The sequence below is a fragment of the Octodon degus genome, unplaced genomic scaffold (genome assembly GCF_000260255.1).
Source record: "Octodon degus isolate 3935 unplaced genomic scaffold, OctDeg1.0 scaffold00065, whole genome shotgun sequence".
Lineage (NCBI taxonomy): Eukaryota > Metazoa > Chordata > Mammalia > Rodentia > Octodontidae > Octodon > Octodon degus.
Genome location: NW_004524641.1, coordinates 3,648,715 through 3,667,947, shown reverse-complemented (window position 1 = coordinate 3,667,947; position 19,233 = coordinate 3,648,715). Strand labels below are relative to the sequence as shown.

Here is a 19,233-nt window from a genome sequence, read left to right as displayed (position 1 = left end):
TTCTTTCTTTTCTTTCTTTCTCTCTTTCTTTCTTTCTTCATTCTTTTTTTTTCTTTTTTGGTTTTTGGTACTAGGAATCAAACTCAGATCCTTGTGCTTGCCAGGCAGGCACTGCACCACCGAGCATTAATAAGCTGCAGCTCTTATATTTTCACTCTCATTCTACCCTCTTTGATGAGGAGCACAGAGGCAACACAGAAAGGTGTTGGCTCATTCAGCATCAGTCCAGAAGGAATTGTTCCACAACTGAGAAGACAGATCCATCCACTGTGTTTTCTGATGGGCAAGTGACAAAGGTTTGGCTCACCTAGCCCATCCGGAGGGGATCTAAGGAACAATTTCATCCATTCAATAGCAAAGGACAGTCAGAGAAGATAGAATCATGAACTTCTGGTCTTAACTCTTGGTACTTACTCTATAAATAAGAGTCTCTTCTTTCCCAGCCCATCTCAGGAAATCTTCACAGTTTATAACATGTATACTTAAATTCAGTAGTAGCTTCTGGAGTTGCTCCTCTCAATGTCAGAGTCTGAGGCAAGATAGGACTTTTGGTTCAAGTCTTGAGAGTATTTTGTTAAGAGATTTTCAATCCACCAAGTCCTAAGCCTTCATCACCCCCATACTTGGGCCTTCCAGTGGCAGAGATTCTGGCAGGAAAAAGAATATTCTTGCCACTGACTCCTTTGTAGCAGTCAGGTGGTGCAATGTCCTTTATACCAATCCAAAGAACTCAAAGGAACAGGATTGATGACCAGTAAGATTCATTTATGACTTTTTCAGCAAAGCAATAGTCCACAGAGATTATAGGCAGACACAGAATAGTAGGCCCCTTTATCTGCAGTTGTTTTCTGCTGTTTCAGTTATTATTATTATTTTTAAATGAATTTGGTTATTACAGGGTCTCACTATGCAGCTCAGACTCATAGTGATCCTCCTTTTTTCCACCTCCCCAGTGCTAGGATTATGCCACTATGCCCTGACTCTGTCCATGGCTGGCTCAGCCCACCCTGAGGGCAGGACTGGCACTGCATGTGATGCCAGGGATCAAACTGCTACCCCTGCGCTTGCCTAACCTTGCCTAAGCAGGTGCTTTAATCCACTGAGCTATCTTGCCAGCCCTGTTTCAGTTACTTGTAATCAACTGTAGTCGAAAATATTAAATGGAAATTTTCAGAATAAGAGCAATTCATAGGGCCAGACAAATAGCCCAGCGGATTAAAGTGCCTGCAAGCAGGTGCAGGGACTGGGGATTCAATCCCCCAGCCTACCGTGTTGGCCCCACCCCCAGGGCACACTGAGATGGCAATTGAGACAAGGCATCATGGCAGGTCCTGTAACCCTGGCTCTCGGGAAGCTGTAAACTGGCATATTACTATGAGTTCAATCTAGTAGTGAGACCCTGAACACCCTATAGACCCTTCCCTAAAAAATTTTTTTTAGAAGCAATTCATAAGTTTTAAATTGTGTACCATTGTACATAGTGTGACAAATTCTTACTCTGCTCTGATCTGTGGAGTCTAAATCATCCCTTTGCTTAGTGTACACACAGTATATGCGCCACCTGCCTCTTCATCACTTATGGCCATCTTGGTTGTTAGATGACTACCAAAGTACTTCAGTGCCTGTGTGCTTAGGTAATGCTTATTTCTTTCAGCAGTGGTCCCAAAGCATGAAGAGTGATGATGGCAATTCAGGTATGGCAAAGAAAAGCCATAAAATGCTTCCATTGAAAAGGGGGAGTTTTTCACTGAGAGAAAAAAAATGTATGCTGCGGTTGCTAAGATCTATGATAAGAATAAATCTTTCATTCATGAAATTGTGAAGAAAGTAAAAACAGTTCTTGCAAATGTCACAGTCTCACTTCACACTGCAAGAATGATAGCCATGGTGCACAGTAAGTCCTTAGATAAGACAGCAAAAGCATTTAATTTGTGCATATGTAAATAGGAAAACACATCACACTTAGTTAGTAACAAAGCTATTCACTGGATCCAGGTATTCTTCAAGAAACCCAGACATGATCATGCTCTACTGAGCTGACCCACAAGACACCGATGGCCAAAAGCAGATGCTGACTGCATCTGGGAATGGGAAATAGTCCTTCCCAGGTGGCAGACGCCTTTTTCTCCCACCAATGGCAACACCTTCCTGGGATCACAGTACCTGAGAATCTATCTTCCCAGAAGTCTGCAAGGGGAAAGTGAATACTGTTGGTGGATTCTATATAGCCTATGTGAAGGACAAATAAGATGATGTGCCAAGATTACACACACACACACACACACACACACACACACACACACTTTCTCAATGTATGATGACTAGAGTGTCCCCATGTCTTGGGCAGTTTTAGACAAATCACAAAGCCCTGCCTCTCTGATTACTTTGTGTTTCAGTGCAGGGTACCCAGGGTCACATACTCTCTTTACTGTAGGCCATGCTGTATCCCTAGAGTAGTTATAATTTGAAAATTGGTTGCTTACTAAACTGATGAGTATGACTTTAAAAACAAAATGAAACAAAACAAAAACCCAGAAAACTCTAGGGGTGGCACTAGAGCACCATAGTTTCAAAAAGTTTAGAAATACAAATGTAAATAAAGTGAAAGATAATCCCAAACTGATTTCAAAAGCATAGTGGAACTTGTGTTCCTCTTGACCTTGAGCTATACATGTTTTTTCAGAAATCACTTTTTATAAACAGCAAAGAAACATTTTGTTTCCTTCAATTATATATTTATTTAATTTAATGTTTAGAGGTCAAGCTCTTGCCCTATTTTCAAGTGTTTGAGAGATGCCTTAAGTCTACTACTTATATCCCTTGACTTAACATTTGCATTAAGAGAGAAATGAACTTTTCAGTAATTATTACTTTACCGGAACTGTATCTAACCATATCAGCATCTCACCCACTCTGGCTTTTCTATAAAAAGTTAAATGATAAGAAGAGCTGAGATTTGGGGCTTTTCTTCTATGGTTGTGAAACTTGGAAGTAATCCAGCTGTTGAGTCAAAGACAAGCTTCACCTGTACTCTTTCAGATCCATCATGCGTGCGAAATGGAAAGATAAGGTTTCACCCAGCGAGGTACAGAAACGTGGGAAGCTGAACTGATCTGAGGGCCGCATTCATTAAAGCAGAGCTCCGCCAAGCAGGGCTTATAAACTGGGACTAGGTACTTCCCAAAATATGTGCACTTTAAGGTCAAACCCAGCAAGCGCTTACCCCTGGAGTATAGGCCCTTGGAGGACTTGCCTGGTGAATGTCTGAACTTTACTGGTACTGACCCAACTGCACAATGGATTTGCTAACTTAGCTGTGCTGTAGGATTTCAGACCAAAATCAAAGCTCAACTTCTACTTCCACAATAATGACAAAAGTTGGAGATTAGAGAAAAACAGGAAAGACTCCGACCTTCAGTTCCAAGCCAAAGAGATAACACTATCCTAGGAGGAAGTCAGAGCCTCATAAACTGTCTGTGAGCCACGAGTCCAAGCAGGAGCACCAACATTGAGCTCATATTGTGCCTTCTAGTTGTGTGTTTCACCTTCTTTCCTTGTTACCAGCTCATGGGCAGACATGGCTCTGTGTATATGAACATTCACCTCTCTAGTGCATCTTATATTCTCTAGCCCATCTCATATGTTATGATAGTCAGAGAACTTTGATGTGACCTAAACTCTGGACAAATATAATGAAGATTTGTTTTTTCTTTGGTGTGACGGAGCTCAAGTGAAGTCCTAGGCTGTAAAGCCATCCTCATGACTATTCTGATGGTTTCAATAGTTTTCCAGATCTTACTTGGTGTGTACCTTGTCCTAGGAGACTCTGTTTACAGGGTCTGCTGTCGGCTAGAAGCCAAGTGTTGAGAGAAGAGAAGCGGGTGTGGGTGGTGTGTGCTGACAGAGTGTGGGTGGCCCAGGGCACTGTCAGCTGTGTTGAGTGACGTTCCACACCGTTAGCCAGGGCCAGATGTCCTGCACAGCAGGGATATGTGGGACCCACATGAGTCATGAACTCCAGAATCTGTATCTATGGTGTGCATAGGAATTTCAAGAAAGAAATTCATTCCATTTAAATCCTCTTTCTGACATGACTACTCTCCCTGTTCTCAGAGTAACTATGATGCTAAATGTCACCTGATGAAATAGTTGCTTTAATTGCTTATTATATAAGTACAAGTGTTCTTTACTTATGATAGGAATATATCTCAATAAAACCACCATGATTTGAAAATATTAAGTCTAAAGTGCATTTAATACACTACACCTAAAAAAGAAAAAAAAAGAAAAGAAAAATACATTACACCTAACCTATAGAGTATCATAGCCTCTTTTGTTGAATGTACATGGAACACTTGCACTGACCTACAGTTGGGCAAAACCAGTCAAGACAAAGTCTTTGTTTTGTTTTGTTTTTTCCTGTGGTACCGGGGATTGAACTCAGGACTCTATGCTTGCCAGGCAAGCACTTATTCTACTGAGCTATCTCCCTGGCCCATAAAGTCTATTTTATATAAAGTCTAATTTATTGAACATTGCCCTAAAAATGAAGAACAGGATGGTGTTCTGGGTACATTTTCATACTATTGTATAAGTGAAAAAAGTCAAAACACCTTAAGACTGCAATAGCCAAAGAACGAGGTCTTTAGCTAGCTGGATCAAACTAACAAAACTACAACTGTATTCTATGTTGCTGTTCTTAGGCAATCATGACATCCCTACATGCCACAATGAAAGTAGATTTTAAAATTCTTAGGCAACTGAATTTATCCCCTTCTTCCTCTATGCATGACTCTCTTGCAAAGACCCAATAAGAGGTTTCATGCTCTTTATGACCCATGTGGCACTTCTGTGTCTTGTATAAGATTCCTGGCCTTGGGTGGCATTTCACTGCTTGGTAATCCCCTTTGCTCAGTGGGCTTATGATGGCTGAGCCTCATTCCATGTTGAAGTACTGTCAATGTTTGAAATCATTAAAACTGTTATTTAAAATAGCCTTGGTACAACTCTTGTTGCATAGGTCCTGCTTTACCTTGGTCTTAACCATCCAGCAGAAATGTATAAAAACGAAGTATAAGAAGTAAAGCCATGCTGTTATGTTCAGCTATAGGGGACTCAGGCCAACAATTTCTGACATTGCCAGTGAAGCAGAAGACCCAATAGTATTATAGGCTACTGGACTCTTTTAGAATATTTTGCTGAGTTTACATACCTATAATATTCAAAAAACGGAACTTAACAAAAAAGGGGATACAGATGAATGTCCATTTTGTATCTGTGTATTCAAAGTGGTTAGGATAGATATATAGTTACATTCTCTTAATGAATAGAGTGATTTGTTCTAATGGTGTTTGTAAATAAGATATCATGTCCGCATCTTGTACAGCAATTAACCTTTAGGAAGAATGTAAAATAAATAAATAAATAAAATAATAAATAAATAAATAAAATAGCCTTGGGCCAGCCAGATAGCTCAGTGGACTAAAGCACCTGCTCAGGCAGGTGCAGGGACTGGGGTTCGATTTCTGGCTTGCTGTGCTGGCCCCGCCCCCGGGGCATGCTGAGATGGTGATTGAGTCTGGGCGTGGTGGCATATGACTGTAAACCCAGCGCTTGGGAGGCTGAACACAGGAGAATCACTTCAAGTCTGATCTGTGTAGTGAGACCCTATAGATCCTGTACTAAATATATAAAAAATAAAATAAAATAGCCTTTAAAGCAGATAAGGACATAGTTGTGCTTGTGTCCTTGGGTCCTCCAGTCTAAAGTACACTTGCTAAACAATAACAAGTGACTCCTTCTACCACAATTCACTCACCCGCAGACCAGTTTGCTCTCCCCCGTCTCCCGACCCCTAACCTCTTGCTCTGTGCTGTAGTCCCGCTGACCTCCTTGGTGTCCCCCAGGAACCTTGGCTGGGGTCTTTGCACCTCTTGTCTCCTCGGCCCTGCCTGCTCCTCTCCAGCTGTCTGCCAACCCTCTGCTCAAATGGCACCATCTTCCGGCGACTTCCCCTGGCTACCCTATCTAAAGCTCTTGCTGTGCAGATACCTTCTGCTCTCCTTCCTTGCTAAGTTTTCCCCTAGGCATTTACTGCTATACTATAAATATATACTACATTTTATATTTAGCTCGCCAGACTTTCTGCTTGCCACTTGTAAACAAAGCAAGCATGTTTCTCCATTGTAAGGAGTTTTAGTCTCCTGGAAAAGACAAATATTAAGTAAATAATTGAAATAAATGTACCCGTAAAAATCTCTGCACATAGCATTTATAGCAGTTAATTCATGTAGGAAGCAACAGAGATGTCCTTCAATACATGAGTAGCTAAATAATTGGTATATATAGAAAATGGAATATTATTCATCATTAAAGAGAAATAAGCTAATAGACCAAGAAAAGACATGGAATCAACTTAAATTCTTACTACTAATGTAGCACAAGTGGTAAGTCTTTAAAGGCTGTACCTAAAGTCTGGGAAAATAAAATTATAGAAAAAATTAAAAGATCAGTGGTCAACCTACCTTTCCTCTGAAGTCCCAGTTCAAGCCAGCTATTCCCCTCTAAGGCATCTTTCCAAAAGAACTGAAATGATCACAGCACAGTGACATATGTGCACCCATGTTTAGCAGCACAAATTGTCATAGCTAAGTCTTGGAAACAACCCAAATGTCTATTAACTGAGGAATGGATAAAAAAAGATATGGTAAAAGATATGGTATTTTTACACAATAAAGCATTATTCATCTATAAAAAAGGCAAATTTGAGGCTTTTGTAGCTACAGGAATGTAGCTAGAGACTATATTGGTAAGTTAAATAAATCAGATCCACATATACCATCATTGTATTATCTCACTAGTGTGAGAACCTGAAAGAGCAATTAAAATCTAAAAGGTATAACAGATACTGTGAAAGGAAAAGAAATTATTCCACGGGAGGGAAAAACGGGGATAAGGAAAAGGACAAATGAAAGAAGGAAAAAAGATAGATTTAAGTATACATGCGGAATAGTTTGATTAATTGTATTGTCTATTTCTGCTGTTCTTTTGAAAGGAGCAGTTAATGCTTAGATATTTTTCCCTTTTACTCTGATAATTTCTCCTCTTTTGAGTTTCTTATAACTTCTTTGTTATTGTTTTGCTTTGTTTTTTCTTTAAATGTTTTGTTTTGTTTTTTCTTTGAATGAATCTTGCACATTTATATCTGATAATCTGCACAACTAGCCTACAGCAACCATTGTTCAATTCCTATTACTTTGTTTAGTGAAATCTTATATTGTTTCTAATGCTGTTTTTTTTCTATCACTATTTTGTGATAAAGTAAAATAAAATAAAACATCAGTGGTAACAAAAGGTTGAAAGGCAAAGAATGACAGACCAACAGAGCACAAAGGATGCTTAAAGGGTAGGTAAACTATTCTACATAAGATTATAATGGTAGATATATTTCATCACACACTTATACAAACCCACACAATGTCAACACCAAGCATAAACCCCAGATGTGATCAATGGAAATTCAGCAGTGACGCTTTATCAGTGTAGGTTCACCATCTGTAACAAGTGGACCACTCTGGTGGAGGTGTTGATAATGAATGATGTTGAGTGTGTACAGGAGCGTATCACAGATCTCTGTACCTTTGGGTTCATTTTGCTGTGAATCTAAAATCGCTCTGCAAAATAAAGTACAAAGTAAACAAAGGCCCAGGTCATTTGTGAGCAAGCAAAACGCAAAGTCTCCAGGTTGGCTGGCCTGCAAACGGAAAGGGCAGTACTGATACTGGGAGAAAGGTGCTGAGTGTGGGGCCTTGCCTCTTCCCCTGAAGAAGCCATGCTGAAGCCAAGGATCTAGGGGCAGAGCCAGAGGCAAGATAGGCTGTGGCATTTGCCAAGGCTTTAGTAATGGTGGCACTCCCAGGTGCCTGAACCTAGGTAGGGAGGGGGACGCCAGATCCTGAAGGTCCAGCAAGCAGTATGCGGGAGACTGAGCCCTGGGGAGTTACCTGGAGGTTTATAGAAGTGTCACAATTAGAACAGTGCTTTAACTGGATTCGAAAGAAGCTAAAAAGCTAAAGTGAAATAGGTTCTCACATGCAGAGACTATCTAAGCTGTCAACCAGCCAACCTGGACAAATGGAAACAGAGGGACAAATGAAGCAATCTCTTGGGATCCTTACAGCTCTGGGAACACACTGAGCCCATCCTGGTCCTTGCACTTTAACCCACCAGGTGCTCCTTGCTGGCACTGTTCTTTTCATGCAGCCAAAGCTACTTGCCCTTTACAAATTCAGCACAGTCCGCTTCCTCTCACAGCTCTTTCCGTCCTTGCAGATATTTCTTTCCTTTGATCTCCTAGAGTGCTAAGGTACACACTGCACACTTCAGCTCTTTGAAGTCTACCATCCTGAATAACCTATTACTTTATTACCCGAGGTAGAATGTACTTTCCTTGCTCACCAGGACCCCGCATCCTACCTTCCTAGATAAGGGATGAGAATATATAAGGTTTTCCAAAAATGTAGCATTTAATTTAGATCCGGGTCAGTGAAAAGACCCTAACACCCTGAAACATTAGAGTGGGTCTGCAGAGTCACATTTCTTAATGAGAACATGCAGACATTGTGGATCACAAGAGAGAGTTGGGAAGCAGCGAGGCTTACAGTTACAATCTTACTATTGTCTACTTGTGACTCATGCCATAAACAAAATCTTCTAAAATGGTTTGACATCTATAAAGTATAAACTTAAGGACAGATTTCAAATATGACCCAAAAGTAAGCAACTGCCTCAGAAATACTCATTAAGACCTGAAAAAGAATCTTCAGTAAAATTTGGGCAAATTCTATAAATCATACAAGGCTAATTATGGCTATTGTGATACCCAGAATAATGTCATGAAAGATATCAAAATAGCTCTATTTCTGGAGTGAGGTATCATGGCCTATCATCCCCATTCCTTTTTTTCCCCCCTCTGTTTCATTCTGATTCTAATATAATGAACAGATTCATTAATGTCTAGTTCCCTTGGGTATTCTTCCAGTCTTGTCACTTATTGGCCATCAAGGACTGTTAAATGGATGAGCATACAATGGGGTGATATTTCTTATTTGCAGGTTTAAAGTCTCAGGATGTTTCTTTCAGGCAGCCATCTTCCCAGTGAAAATGGGATGGTGTTTTACGAAGGCCTTGTCAGTAGAGATAGCAATGAGTGAGTCAAGCAGTGCCGACCTATAGCAAGCAGTTCGTCAGATGCTACAGTGCACTCATATTTAAAAATTATAGCAGGTCCCTTCCACCTACCTCGGTGACAATTATCCTAAAGTTTATTTTGTGTATCAGTCACAGCACAAGGAGACGCCAGTCACAGAACTCTAGCTCCAGGGGTGTCAGCAGTTCTGTTCTCTGTCCCTATGTTCAAGAGTCTATAACTTGGCCATAAAAACTAATCATGGAATAAATCTTGGTATACAAAAATCATTTCCTAGAATAATTTTTTTTAAAATAAAGGAAAAAGAAATCCATGCTTTCCCTTTATTACATTCCTTACATTCCCAAATGAATTAGCAAGTCCTAATCTTACAGAAATAGTGTACTTCCAGGCTTTTGTGTTAGTTTTTAACCTGCCTTGTCTGGTAGAGGCTACCAGTCAGAATGAAAAGACAATGATGCTTGTGTGCCACATGAAAATATGTTTCTTCAGTGGTAGTGGGAGGAGGGCTGACTAACACGAAAATCTCAAACTTGAGTTCCAGGCTGTGTTTCTGAATGTAAACAAGCAAGTGGGATCATAGCCATACATTTAAATGCTCTCTCTTCCCCTGAACCAACCTCTAAAAGGTTGAGAAATGCAAAACTGTGCAAACAAAGGTGCAGGTTTATTCACCCCACAGGAACTTAGGGGGACACAGACTGCAAAGTATGTTTCAGGTATTTTAGGGACATAGTACCATTCAATATTCACACAAATTCTTCAGGGAGGCATTAATCACAGACTTCATTTTACCAGCAAGGAAACTTGTGAAGGTCACAAAATGAAGCGGGACCAAACCCAGGCCCTAGGCAGAGGTTAGTCCTGAGTCTCTATGTAGTCATAAGAGAGGCAGATCTAATACTCAAGCGGAACAAACTATCCTGGTTAAGCGTCTACTGGAAAGGGCTTAGTTTGCAAACATATAGTAAGTTTGGGTGGCAAGTGCTAGGCCCTTGAAGAGCTGAGCCGAAGTACAATGCTGACACAAATAGATACTCCACTGTCCATTTCCATGGTCATCTTCAATTCATTCAAAAACTTTTTATCACAGATTTAATTGGTCATGGCACCTGGCAGGTAGCATTAATTCAAAGATAGAAATACTGTATTCTTGGTCTCAAGCCAAATCCCCTACCAGGGCCAGACACATCTTTACGTAAGCTGAACTTGTCCTCAAACTGACTGCTAGTTATTAGAATGCTTTCCATCAGCTTTTCCCACAATAATGAGCAGTTTCTAGATTATTAAAAGTTTGGCAAGTTTCTAGATTATTCAAAAATAACTTTTCCCCATATGATTAGTAATTTTAAGGACATAGTCGTGCTTGTGTCCTTGGATCTTCCAGTCTAAAGTATACTTGCTAAACAATAACAAGTGACCTTCTACTGCCATTCACTGATTAGTAATTTTAATTGAAAAAGGAAGGAAAAAATGTCAAAATTCATAAAATTTTCACTTTTTTTTTTTTTTTTTTTTCAGTACCAGGGATTGAACTCAGGAACCTGTGCTTGCCAGGCAAATACTTATTCTACTGAGCTCTCTGGGCCCTACTTTTCATCTTTTTAATAATATATCCTTACCAAAAAAAAAAAAAAAAGGAACGGCCAAATAGCTCAGCAGCTAGTAGATTAAAGTGCCAGCTTAAGCAGACACAGGGGCTAGGAGTTCAATCCCTAGGCCTGCCATGCCGACTCCGCACCCAGGGTGCTGAGAGGGCGATTGAGACTGGGCGTGGTGGCGCACGCCTATAATCCCAGCTCTTGGGAGGCTGTAAACAGGTGGATCACTACGAGTCTGATCTATGCAGTGAGACCCTGCAAACCCTTTAGGCCCTGTCCTAAAATACAAAAAAAAAAAAGTATATCTTGAGCATAAGCCCATTAGGCAAAGACCAAGTCAGTTTTGTGCTTGGCATGGAGCCTGCTACAATATTGATGATATAATAATAATCATGATTATAAGTTACTCTATTTTCATCATATAAATATTATTTCCTAAGCTTTAGTAAGATGGTTGAGCTTCAAAGATGGTTTAAAAGTCGAAATTTATATTCATGCCAAACGTATAGGACATATTTTTCATAATTGTTCTTGTCCCTTGGGTCAGTAATATAGTTTATAATCATCATAAAATTTCATTCTTAATTCCTTTTATCAGAAGGAAAATATGGATGGTTATTACTCAATTAAAATACTCCTGATGCTTTTAAGGTAGACATTATGGGGGTTTTGGAGTTTCACTGAAGACAATTAAAAAAACAAAGAGCAGCTGGGTGACTTCAAATTGGTCTTAAGTGCGCTGATTTGTGATCTTCAGCGGCTCTGCTAGGCTCTGTTCAAATTGTCTTGTTCTCCTATCATCTGTGGTGTAAGCAAGGAACGACTAGAACATTCCCCCATCTGAAAGGTGCAGGAGTATGTGACTAGGGGTACAGTTTCCATTCTGTACCTATAGAAGCTATTCTCATATAGTTGACTTACAGTTCCCAAGAGCAGGGAAGTAGGAAGAAATCCCCCAAGCCCCTGAGACAACAGGGTAGCGTCTATCCTTCTGGCTGATGCAGCACCCTGGGCTAGATGCTTTGCTGATGTATGTTTTCTACATGATTCCCCTGCTATTGGCTAGAAAGTGACCTGGTTCATGTCTGGGCACACCCCATGAGGGCTGACTCTGATACCGATTGTTACCAACACTACACTTGCTTCCAGAGAAATTAAATGGGTCAGAGTGATTCCTGTCCACAGGAAGAAAATGCATAAGCATCAAATGATATTCTAATTAATTGTGAAAGAATTACAAACAGAATTCAGGCTGACACAATTTAAGTGTCATTTCTTCTGTATTGGATCAAGATCTTGTATCAGAACTGGATTGAAATCTATTCTCGATTGCTTCCACTCATGTGCAATTTTGAACTTTTATATGGTTCCAGGATCTAATCCAGGGTCTTTTGTATGCTAGCAAGTACTCTATCTATCACCATCTCCCCAGCTTGATTTATCAGACTATCTTAATTTCCTATATGCACGTCCAATTCTCCAAAACAAAAGCCTCAAAGTTCATAAAATTAGAAATGCTTACTTAATATTTTAGATGGAATCACTCCCAATAGCTTCCACTTGCCACACTGCCTTAGTGCTCAGTCTTTCAAGGCAATGGTTGAGTTTTTCCAACTGAGGACAAGTTGAGTCTTCACGCTGGGAACACAAGACAAACTGGTGGATGTGGGAAAGGCAAATAGCTATTTAAGTAATTGCAAACTGCTCTCATTTGCAGGTTTGCCACAGTTTACAAAGCACTTTGCTTGTACTTGTATGATTTGGCAAAAACAAAGTTCACTTATCGTTCTTAAAAACAATCCACAGTTGTTTCCTAATACACTCTCTGTGAATGTCTTTTTTTTTTTAAATGGGCCAATTTTCACCTGACATATATAACTGCAGGTTCCATATCATAAAATATGACAAAATAGTATGCATCTTTTAAGTAAAAGTCAAACCATTGTCTGAAAGGAATACAAGCTGGCTTATTGCTCCTGTGGCTTCTATCCACTATGGCACATTTGGCAGTAGCTGGTGTTTTTTGCTTTGGCATGAGACTTGGATGCTCCAACACCAGTTACTCCAGTTCTAAAAAGCTCTGAGTTTTGATATATGGCCCCTCATTATGAAAGCTTAGCTCTTTATGGCTTTACTGGGTGAGTGCAGGCCCCGGGGTTTTCTTTTAGGCTCTCTGACCTAGAGGAATGAAGCCTGGAACCCGGGATGTGCAGGCGCTGACTTGCAAAGGAGAGAGAGTCCCCCAGCTGCAGGTACCACTGCTCTACTCAGTGTGCTGACAAACCCGAGCCAGGAGCCGTGGAGTCACTAAGTCTTTCAAAGTAGGAACAGATTCTCAACTTTTAGGGAGGCTAGCCAAGCAGGTGACAAACGGCTATACTTCAAAGACAGGAAATCCCTTCAAACGTTAAATTGTAAGAACACAAAATGACCTACATTCAGGAAAACAGGGAGCCAGGAATTCAGTGTCATGTTTGTTCCAGTTTAATGGAGCGTGTTTGGTGGATATTGGTCGGTGCTACGGATCCCTGTTCTGAGTAGATGGCAGCTTTTCTACCAGAAAGTTGTGTTTTTAAATTTTTGAAAAGATACTTGAGTTTGTATCAGACTAAAGTTAGTAAGAGGTAAAGACTCTCCCTGGGGCAGTTTTCACCTTTAAAGTTAGTCAGCTTTAAAGTTACACTTCCTCAGAATGTTTAAGAAATGCCTTGAAAAAGTTCTGAAGTCTTCCTTTAAAGGCCAGAGGAAGGCATCAGCCTACAGTGCAGCCTTGGAAACCAAGCAGATGGAGAAGGGCGTAAAGTTGGGGAAGTGGCCTGCAAGCTGCCTGTTGTCAGGGCCTGGGATTCCCCAGTCATTTTTTCCAGCTCAGAATGCAAAGGCTATGGATTTCTTACCAATTCCCCAGGGTCCTAGAGGCTGTCGCTGTAGCAGTTTGAGCCATGTGTCAGTATTAAATTCCAGTCCAATTCGCTCAGAGTAAAGGGGGGCTGGGGGTGAGGATGGTGAAGGGGGCAGAGAAGTGGCATCAACACCACTCTCGCCACCAGGACTAGGAAGAATTAGCGGGCAGAGGTATAAGCAGGAGGAAGTGGACGAGAGAAAGCCAAGGCCCCCTCAGAATAAGTAAAGTTGTCCCTCCATGTTGTGGATTCTCAAAAAGCCAAAATGCAGAAAAGGTTGAGATTGGAAAATTCCAAAGAAACTGAAAAGCTGAATGCATAGTCCGTACTTTTACCAAGGTGAGCCTTTCCAAGGAACAAGCCCCAAAATGAACTGTTTCCACTCACAAAGCAAGGCAACTTACTTTGTCCGTATTGCTATAAACAGTTTGCAAGTTTCGTGAGGCAGGCATTCTGGGTGAATTATGAATGGAATTAGCTAGCTCGACTTGGAATTTCCTCACTTTCACCATTTTTTAAACAAGATTTTTGTGCATTCATATCTAATTGACGGTACCAACACGTGAAAAGGCCTTTCACATAAAACACTCTGGATTTGAGTGATTTTTCAGTTTAGAAAACTTAAATATGTGAACTTCTAATGTGGAAAAGGGAGTTTTTAATATGCTGCTTTAAAACTGACCTGGAGAACTGATAAATTGGCTAAAATAGAGTTTATATTTTTTAAAAAAGGATTTTTTGTGTTTGCTTATTTTCCCAAAGCCAGTCTGCTTCTCATATTCTTAGCCATAGCGACCTCTAAAATATATAAATTTAGTATCTGTTTATTGAGTTATGAGGTTGTAATGTCGAATACTTTAGATCTTCATAAGCACAGAGCACAAGAAAGTCCTTCTGTACAAAACTAACTCTAAAATTAAAATCCAGACAGTGAATGCTAAACTACCTGATTTAATTTTAGTAGATTATTAGCTACTTCATAGTTCAATATATGTTCTTCCATATAAAACTTTCACTGTATTAAAATTTTCCTACAAATTATCACATCTAAATTGATAGCAATCAGTATGTACAGTAAAGTGAAACCAGAATAAACATCAAGGTAGAGAGAGAAGTAAATTTGAATTATTTTCTTTTTTCAACAAGGCACATGTTCAAATTTATTACATGTCTATCAAGAGAAGAATCACATATGACATTTGCAAGCTTCTTAATACAGTTGATAAAATGGAATAAATTCCAGTAATTTTTTTTGTCATATAGCTGATAAAGTAAATATTTGGAACTTCTAGAGAAAGAAACTAAAATACACATCCAATTTTTCAGAGGTTAAAAAGTTGTTGGGAAAAAAATGCTCTTACTACTTAGACTATAATTAACCATATATTTTAATGGTCATAAATTTCAGTAGTAAAATGTGTTTATAAACTCCTTGCCTTTCTCAAGTCCTTTAAACATGTACGGGTCTGAGAGAAGTTCTCTCTTCTTAATGCATTAAAAAATGCTCACCATCTTAACAGAAGTGTACAATTTTTAAATTCTCGATTACTATATGATTGAAAATAGATTTTTATATTTTTTTTTATTTTTGGGAGGTAACATGATGCGAGAGAAGTACTTTACACCATGTCCTTATGCTCATGAAAATGGAAAACTTCTCAAGTTTCTTTATAGGAACACACGATCTAACAATTTTAGAGACTGTATTTACAGGTTTTGAAATACTTTTCTCTCCATTAAGTGCCTTGAGTCAGGTGACATTAATCCTATTTAAACTTTACAAAAGATTACTTACAGCAATCATATATCTGCCTGGAAAGAGATGAAAATAACAGTTGTGATGTTTTAGTGTTTCTGAAAACACCTTTTTGAGAACCAGATGAATTTCAGTCTGAAATGTAAACACAAATCAAAATAATGCAAGTATAAAGTTGCCTGCTGAGCTCCAGAAATCAATGAAGAAACGTTTACCGTACGTAACTTTTTAAGTACAAAACTTTTAGCTTGAACTACTGGGAACACTCTCAGTAGTACAAGGGTTGCTTCTGTATTTCCACACGTGTGTGAGTCCCACATTTCCCAAGGCGATCCTCATCTAACGCTGTCTGCAGGGACTAACTCACAGGCAAGTCCTAAACTCACCTGCCCCACGCCAGGGGCAGAAACGTGGAATTCTATTATTTGTATCCATTCCTTTTAATTCTGTTTCTACCGTTCTCAAAGCCCTTGACAGCAAATGTTAAACCACATTTAAATTGACTTGTTTGCTTTCTGTTTTAGCCTATTTCAAATTCAATGCAGTACTTTGTAAATGACAATAGACAGTCATTAAAAATTTGTTAAGCACCTTTCTCATGCCATTTATAAAAAATACATCAAAAACAGGGGGATATAATTGTCACTGCAGGTTACATCTATTTCAAGCTAGAACCATTAAGTGAACATTGCTTATGAAGAGATCCCTGAAGACATTTGCCCTTGAACGTCAACCTTGCCACCTTAGACTCAAATGCTCTTGCCATCCGGAAATTTAAAACTGCAAAGCGTCCTCACCCTAGTAACTTGTACAAACCTCCAAAGGAAACTGGAGGCGCAAACGTGGTAACTTTTACTTACCTCTTTTTGGCTTTGCTATCGGGTTCACTTAAAAATATTTACTTTCTGACAACATAAAAAAGTGACTAATGCTTAAATGCAGCTTAAAAGCTTGGCCATCCCCGAGGAGAAATGATGCCATGAAACGCGCCACTGCTCATTTATTTCCCATTTCACTAACTTCCAATTAACACAGGGATACGGACTCTCCGGAGAGCAGCGTTAGCATCATTTTGGAACTGCGAAGGAAGACCTGGCCCGTCGATCTTCTCCAGCTACAAAAGCACTCGACTTTCACTGGGCACTGTAACCAACATCTTTTTCCCTGGAAGATAAATACTTTTGAGACCTTGCATCTCTCTTTACAAACCTGCGCGGGGCTCTGGGGAGAGGGGGAGAGTTGGGTGGAGATGCTTTTCTTCTGCAAAGCCAGGGCACACTGCCAAGGCGCAAGCTGCGCGTCCCGGCCATTTCCTGCCGATCGCAGCGCACACTCCGGCGGCTTGGAGGAAGTTGGGCTTCTTTCCCCGGCGGAGCCTCCACCGTGGGCCGGGAAAAGTCCCTGCGGCGTGAGCTGGGAACCCGGCCGGGCCTGGAAGCGCGGGATCCCGCTACCCGCCCGCGCTACTCGCCGCCGCACCCCAAGCCAAGTGCGCGCGTCCGTGCCCCGCGCGACTGGAGGCGGGGAGAGGGGTCCCTGGGCCAGCCGGACGCTCCGAGCTCCGGAGCCAGGCGGAGCAGGGAGGACCTGGCCCGCGTCCGGCGCCGGGGCCAGCGCACTTGAACCCGCGCGGCCGGTGACCGGCGCCGTCCGAGTGCACCCGCGCCCGGCGCGCAGCTGGACTCGGCTCCGCCGGCCCTGCGGCCTCTCTGGGCGGGACGGCCAGTCCCGGGGCGCTAGCCGAGGGAGGGAGGCCCCCAAGCCCCCAGCGGGTGAGCATCGCCCGGAGACAGCGCATCCCACTCCTGCGCGCCCCATCTGAAAGCAGGCGCCAAGAGCTGCCTGAGGCAAGGCTCGACTTACACTTCATTTTCTTCCGATTTGGAAAAATGTCACAGGAGAGGGGGAGGGGGACTCACTGTAAAAATGACTTCGAGGGGGGCTCGGGCGAGGCGTGCGCGGGGCTCGGGCGGCGTGGGCGCCCCGGCGTGGATTACCGGTCTCGCAGCGCGCCCTAGTGGACACCCTGCCCCTCGCCGCCTCCCCCCGGACGTCCGCGCCTCTCCAGGCGCGCGTTACAATCTGCCATATATTATTTCTTCCAAAGTATTGACAGTGTGTGAGACTCCAGCAACGCCGGAGCTCTTGCCTGTAATCAGCACATTTATTCACATTTACGGAGAAAAATCCGAATTAAATCCCCGTGACCCTGGATTGGGTTACAGTGTCATTTTCCCTGGATCCTCTTTTAAATCCACTCGACACTGCTTCTCTGTCTATTACATGCTAATTTAATTTTACTGTGGACGATATTTTCAGCATTTGCTGAGGACAGTAAATTTTGTAGTTTATGTTATTTCACTTTTTATGACTTTTTAACACTTAATAAAATTTTATTAGAGCACTTTTGTGTTTACAAGGCCACAAAACTCTTGGCAGGTTGTCAGAAGTCCTTTTTATTATGATCCTACTGATATACTGCGAGTAATGAAATAATCATGTCCAGAAATGTATCAAAGGCCAGAGGGATTATCCCACTTAATAGCTCCACAGATGCGCCCAGAAGGACGGGGACGCAGGCAGGACGGGCTGAGAGACTGCGAGCGGAAGGAGGGAGCCCCGCTCCTTTCTTTACCGTGTCGGTTGCTTTCCTAAAAGGCTACGTCCAGGGTCATGTGACTTTCCGCGGTCTCAATAAAAAAAAAAAAAAAAAAAGAATTTATTCTATTGCAAAATGTGCTTTTCTTTTTATTCTCCTTGTGTGGGCATTTAAGGCTGTTCGTAGTGACAGTGGGGCTGGCTCAGCGCATCCGTTGTCAGTCACTTTCCTCTTTTCTAAGTGTACTTTTGTGCCATTTAAGCAGACGGTGGTGACACTGGTGTTGAGCTTGCGACTTGACTTCTACAGCCCACACTGAAGGCGTCAGGAGGGACCCAGGAGGTCGCACGGGGTTTTAAGATCCTTCACCTCTCGCCAACACCACTTTTCCTCTTGCCTTTTTGTTTTGTTTTGTTTTGTTTTGCAAAATAGGCAACATGAGCTGAGGACTCTGCTTTCTGCCTTCTACCAGAGAGCCACAGTATGTGCTGCATTTATGGTTAGATTTTTAAAAATTTTTGGTAAAGGCTTGTAATTAGAAAGACTAAGATGCTGCAGCTTTGCTTTCTTTCTTTCTTTCTTTTTTTAATTCCTTTTCTTTTCAATAGATGCGCGATCATGTAGCACACTGGTGTTAAGTTGATTCTTGCTGCAAAAGAAGGCCACTGTGCTTCCTGACCCTGAAAGCAAGGTGGGTGGCTTTGTTTTATAATTAAATTTTGTCTTTAGTCTCATAGCTCTCTTTCTGTTATTTCCTAAGTAGTGTGCCAGAGTGCTAACAGAGATGAGGAATGGACTCGTAAATGCAGTGATTTCAAAATGACTGTTACTGTATCCATGACACGTGTTCCCCTAAACTTTGGCTTTGGAGAACTTTGGCAGTTTTGCTCACGAGTGTGTGTGTGTGTGTGTGTGTGTGTGCGCGCCAACACGTCACATTGGGGTTTTGTAATTTGTCATTGTTCAACACAACCCCTGGGAAGCACAAGCCTCTCTGGATGGCCTCCATCACACATGTGTGAGATCTCCCGTTGGCGTGTTTGTGAGGCTGCTCTTGAGGCTCTTTGATTTTTAACTTCAAGGGAGTGATTTTTTTTTTTTTTTGTATGTCGTCTGCTACCCATGAACACCACTTAGCACCTGGTCTGCTATCTGCTGTGTGCCTG

The 19,233-nt window shown here is 41.4% G+C and overlaps 1 protein-coding gene across 3 annotated transcripts in view; it reads right to left on the bottom strand.

Moving 5' to 3' along the window:
* LOC111817637 overlaps window positions 1–17,321 on the bottom strand; it is a 25,685-nt gene extending 8,364 nt beyond the window's left edge. Inside the window, exons 1-4 of one of the 3 annotated variants that reach the window (XM_023719093.1) lie at window positions 16,678–17,321; window positions 15,508–15,603; window positions 12,332–12,447; window positions 7,428–7,673 (exon numbers count right to left, since the gene is read on the bottom strand). In XM_023719093.1, coding sequence (XP_023574861.1) covers window positions 12,340–12,447; window positions 15,508–15,603; window positions 16,678–17,286 — 813 coding nt within the window. In that variant the 5' untranslated portion in view covers window positions 17,287–17,321 and the 3' untranslated portion in view covers window positions 7,428–7,673; window positions 12,332–12,339. Of the gene's footprint in view, window positions 1–7,427; window positions 7,674–12,331; window positions 12,448–15,507; window positions 15,604–16,677 lie in introns of those variants that run through there. The other 2 variants (XM_023719092.1, XM_023719094.1) reach the window with 2 other exon arrangements.
* Between the last annotated feature and the right edge of the window lie 1,912 nt (window positions 17,322–19,233).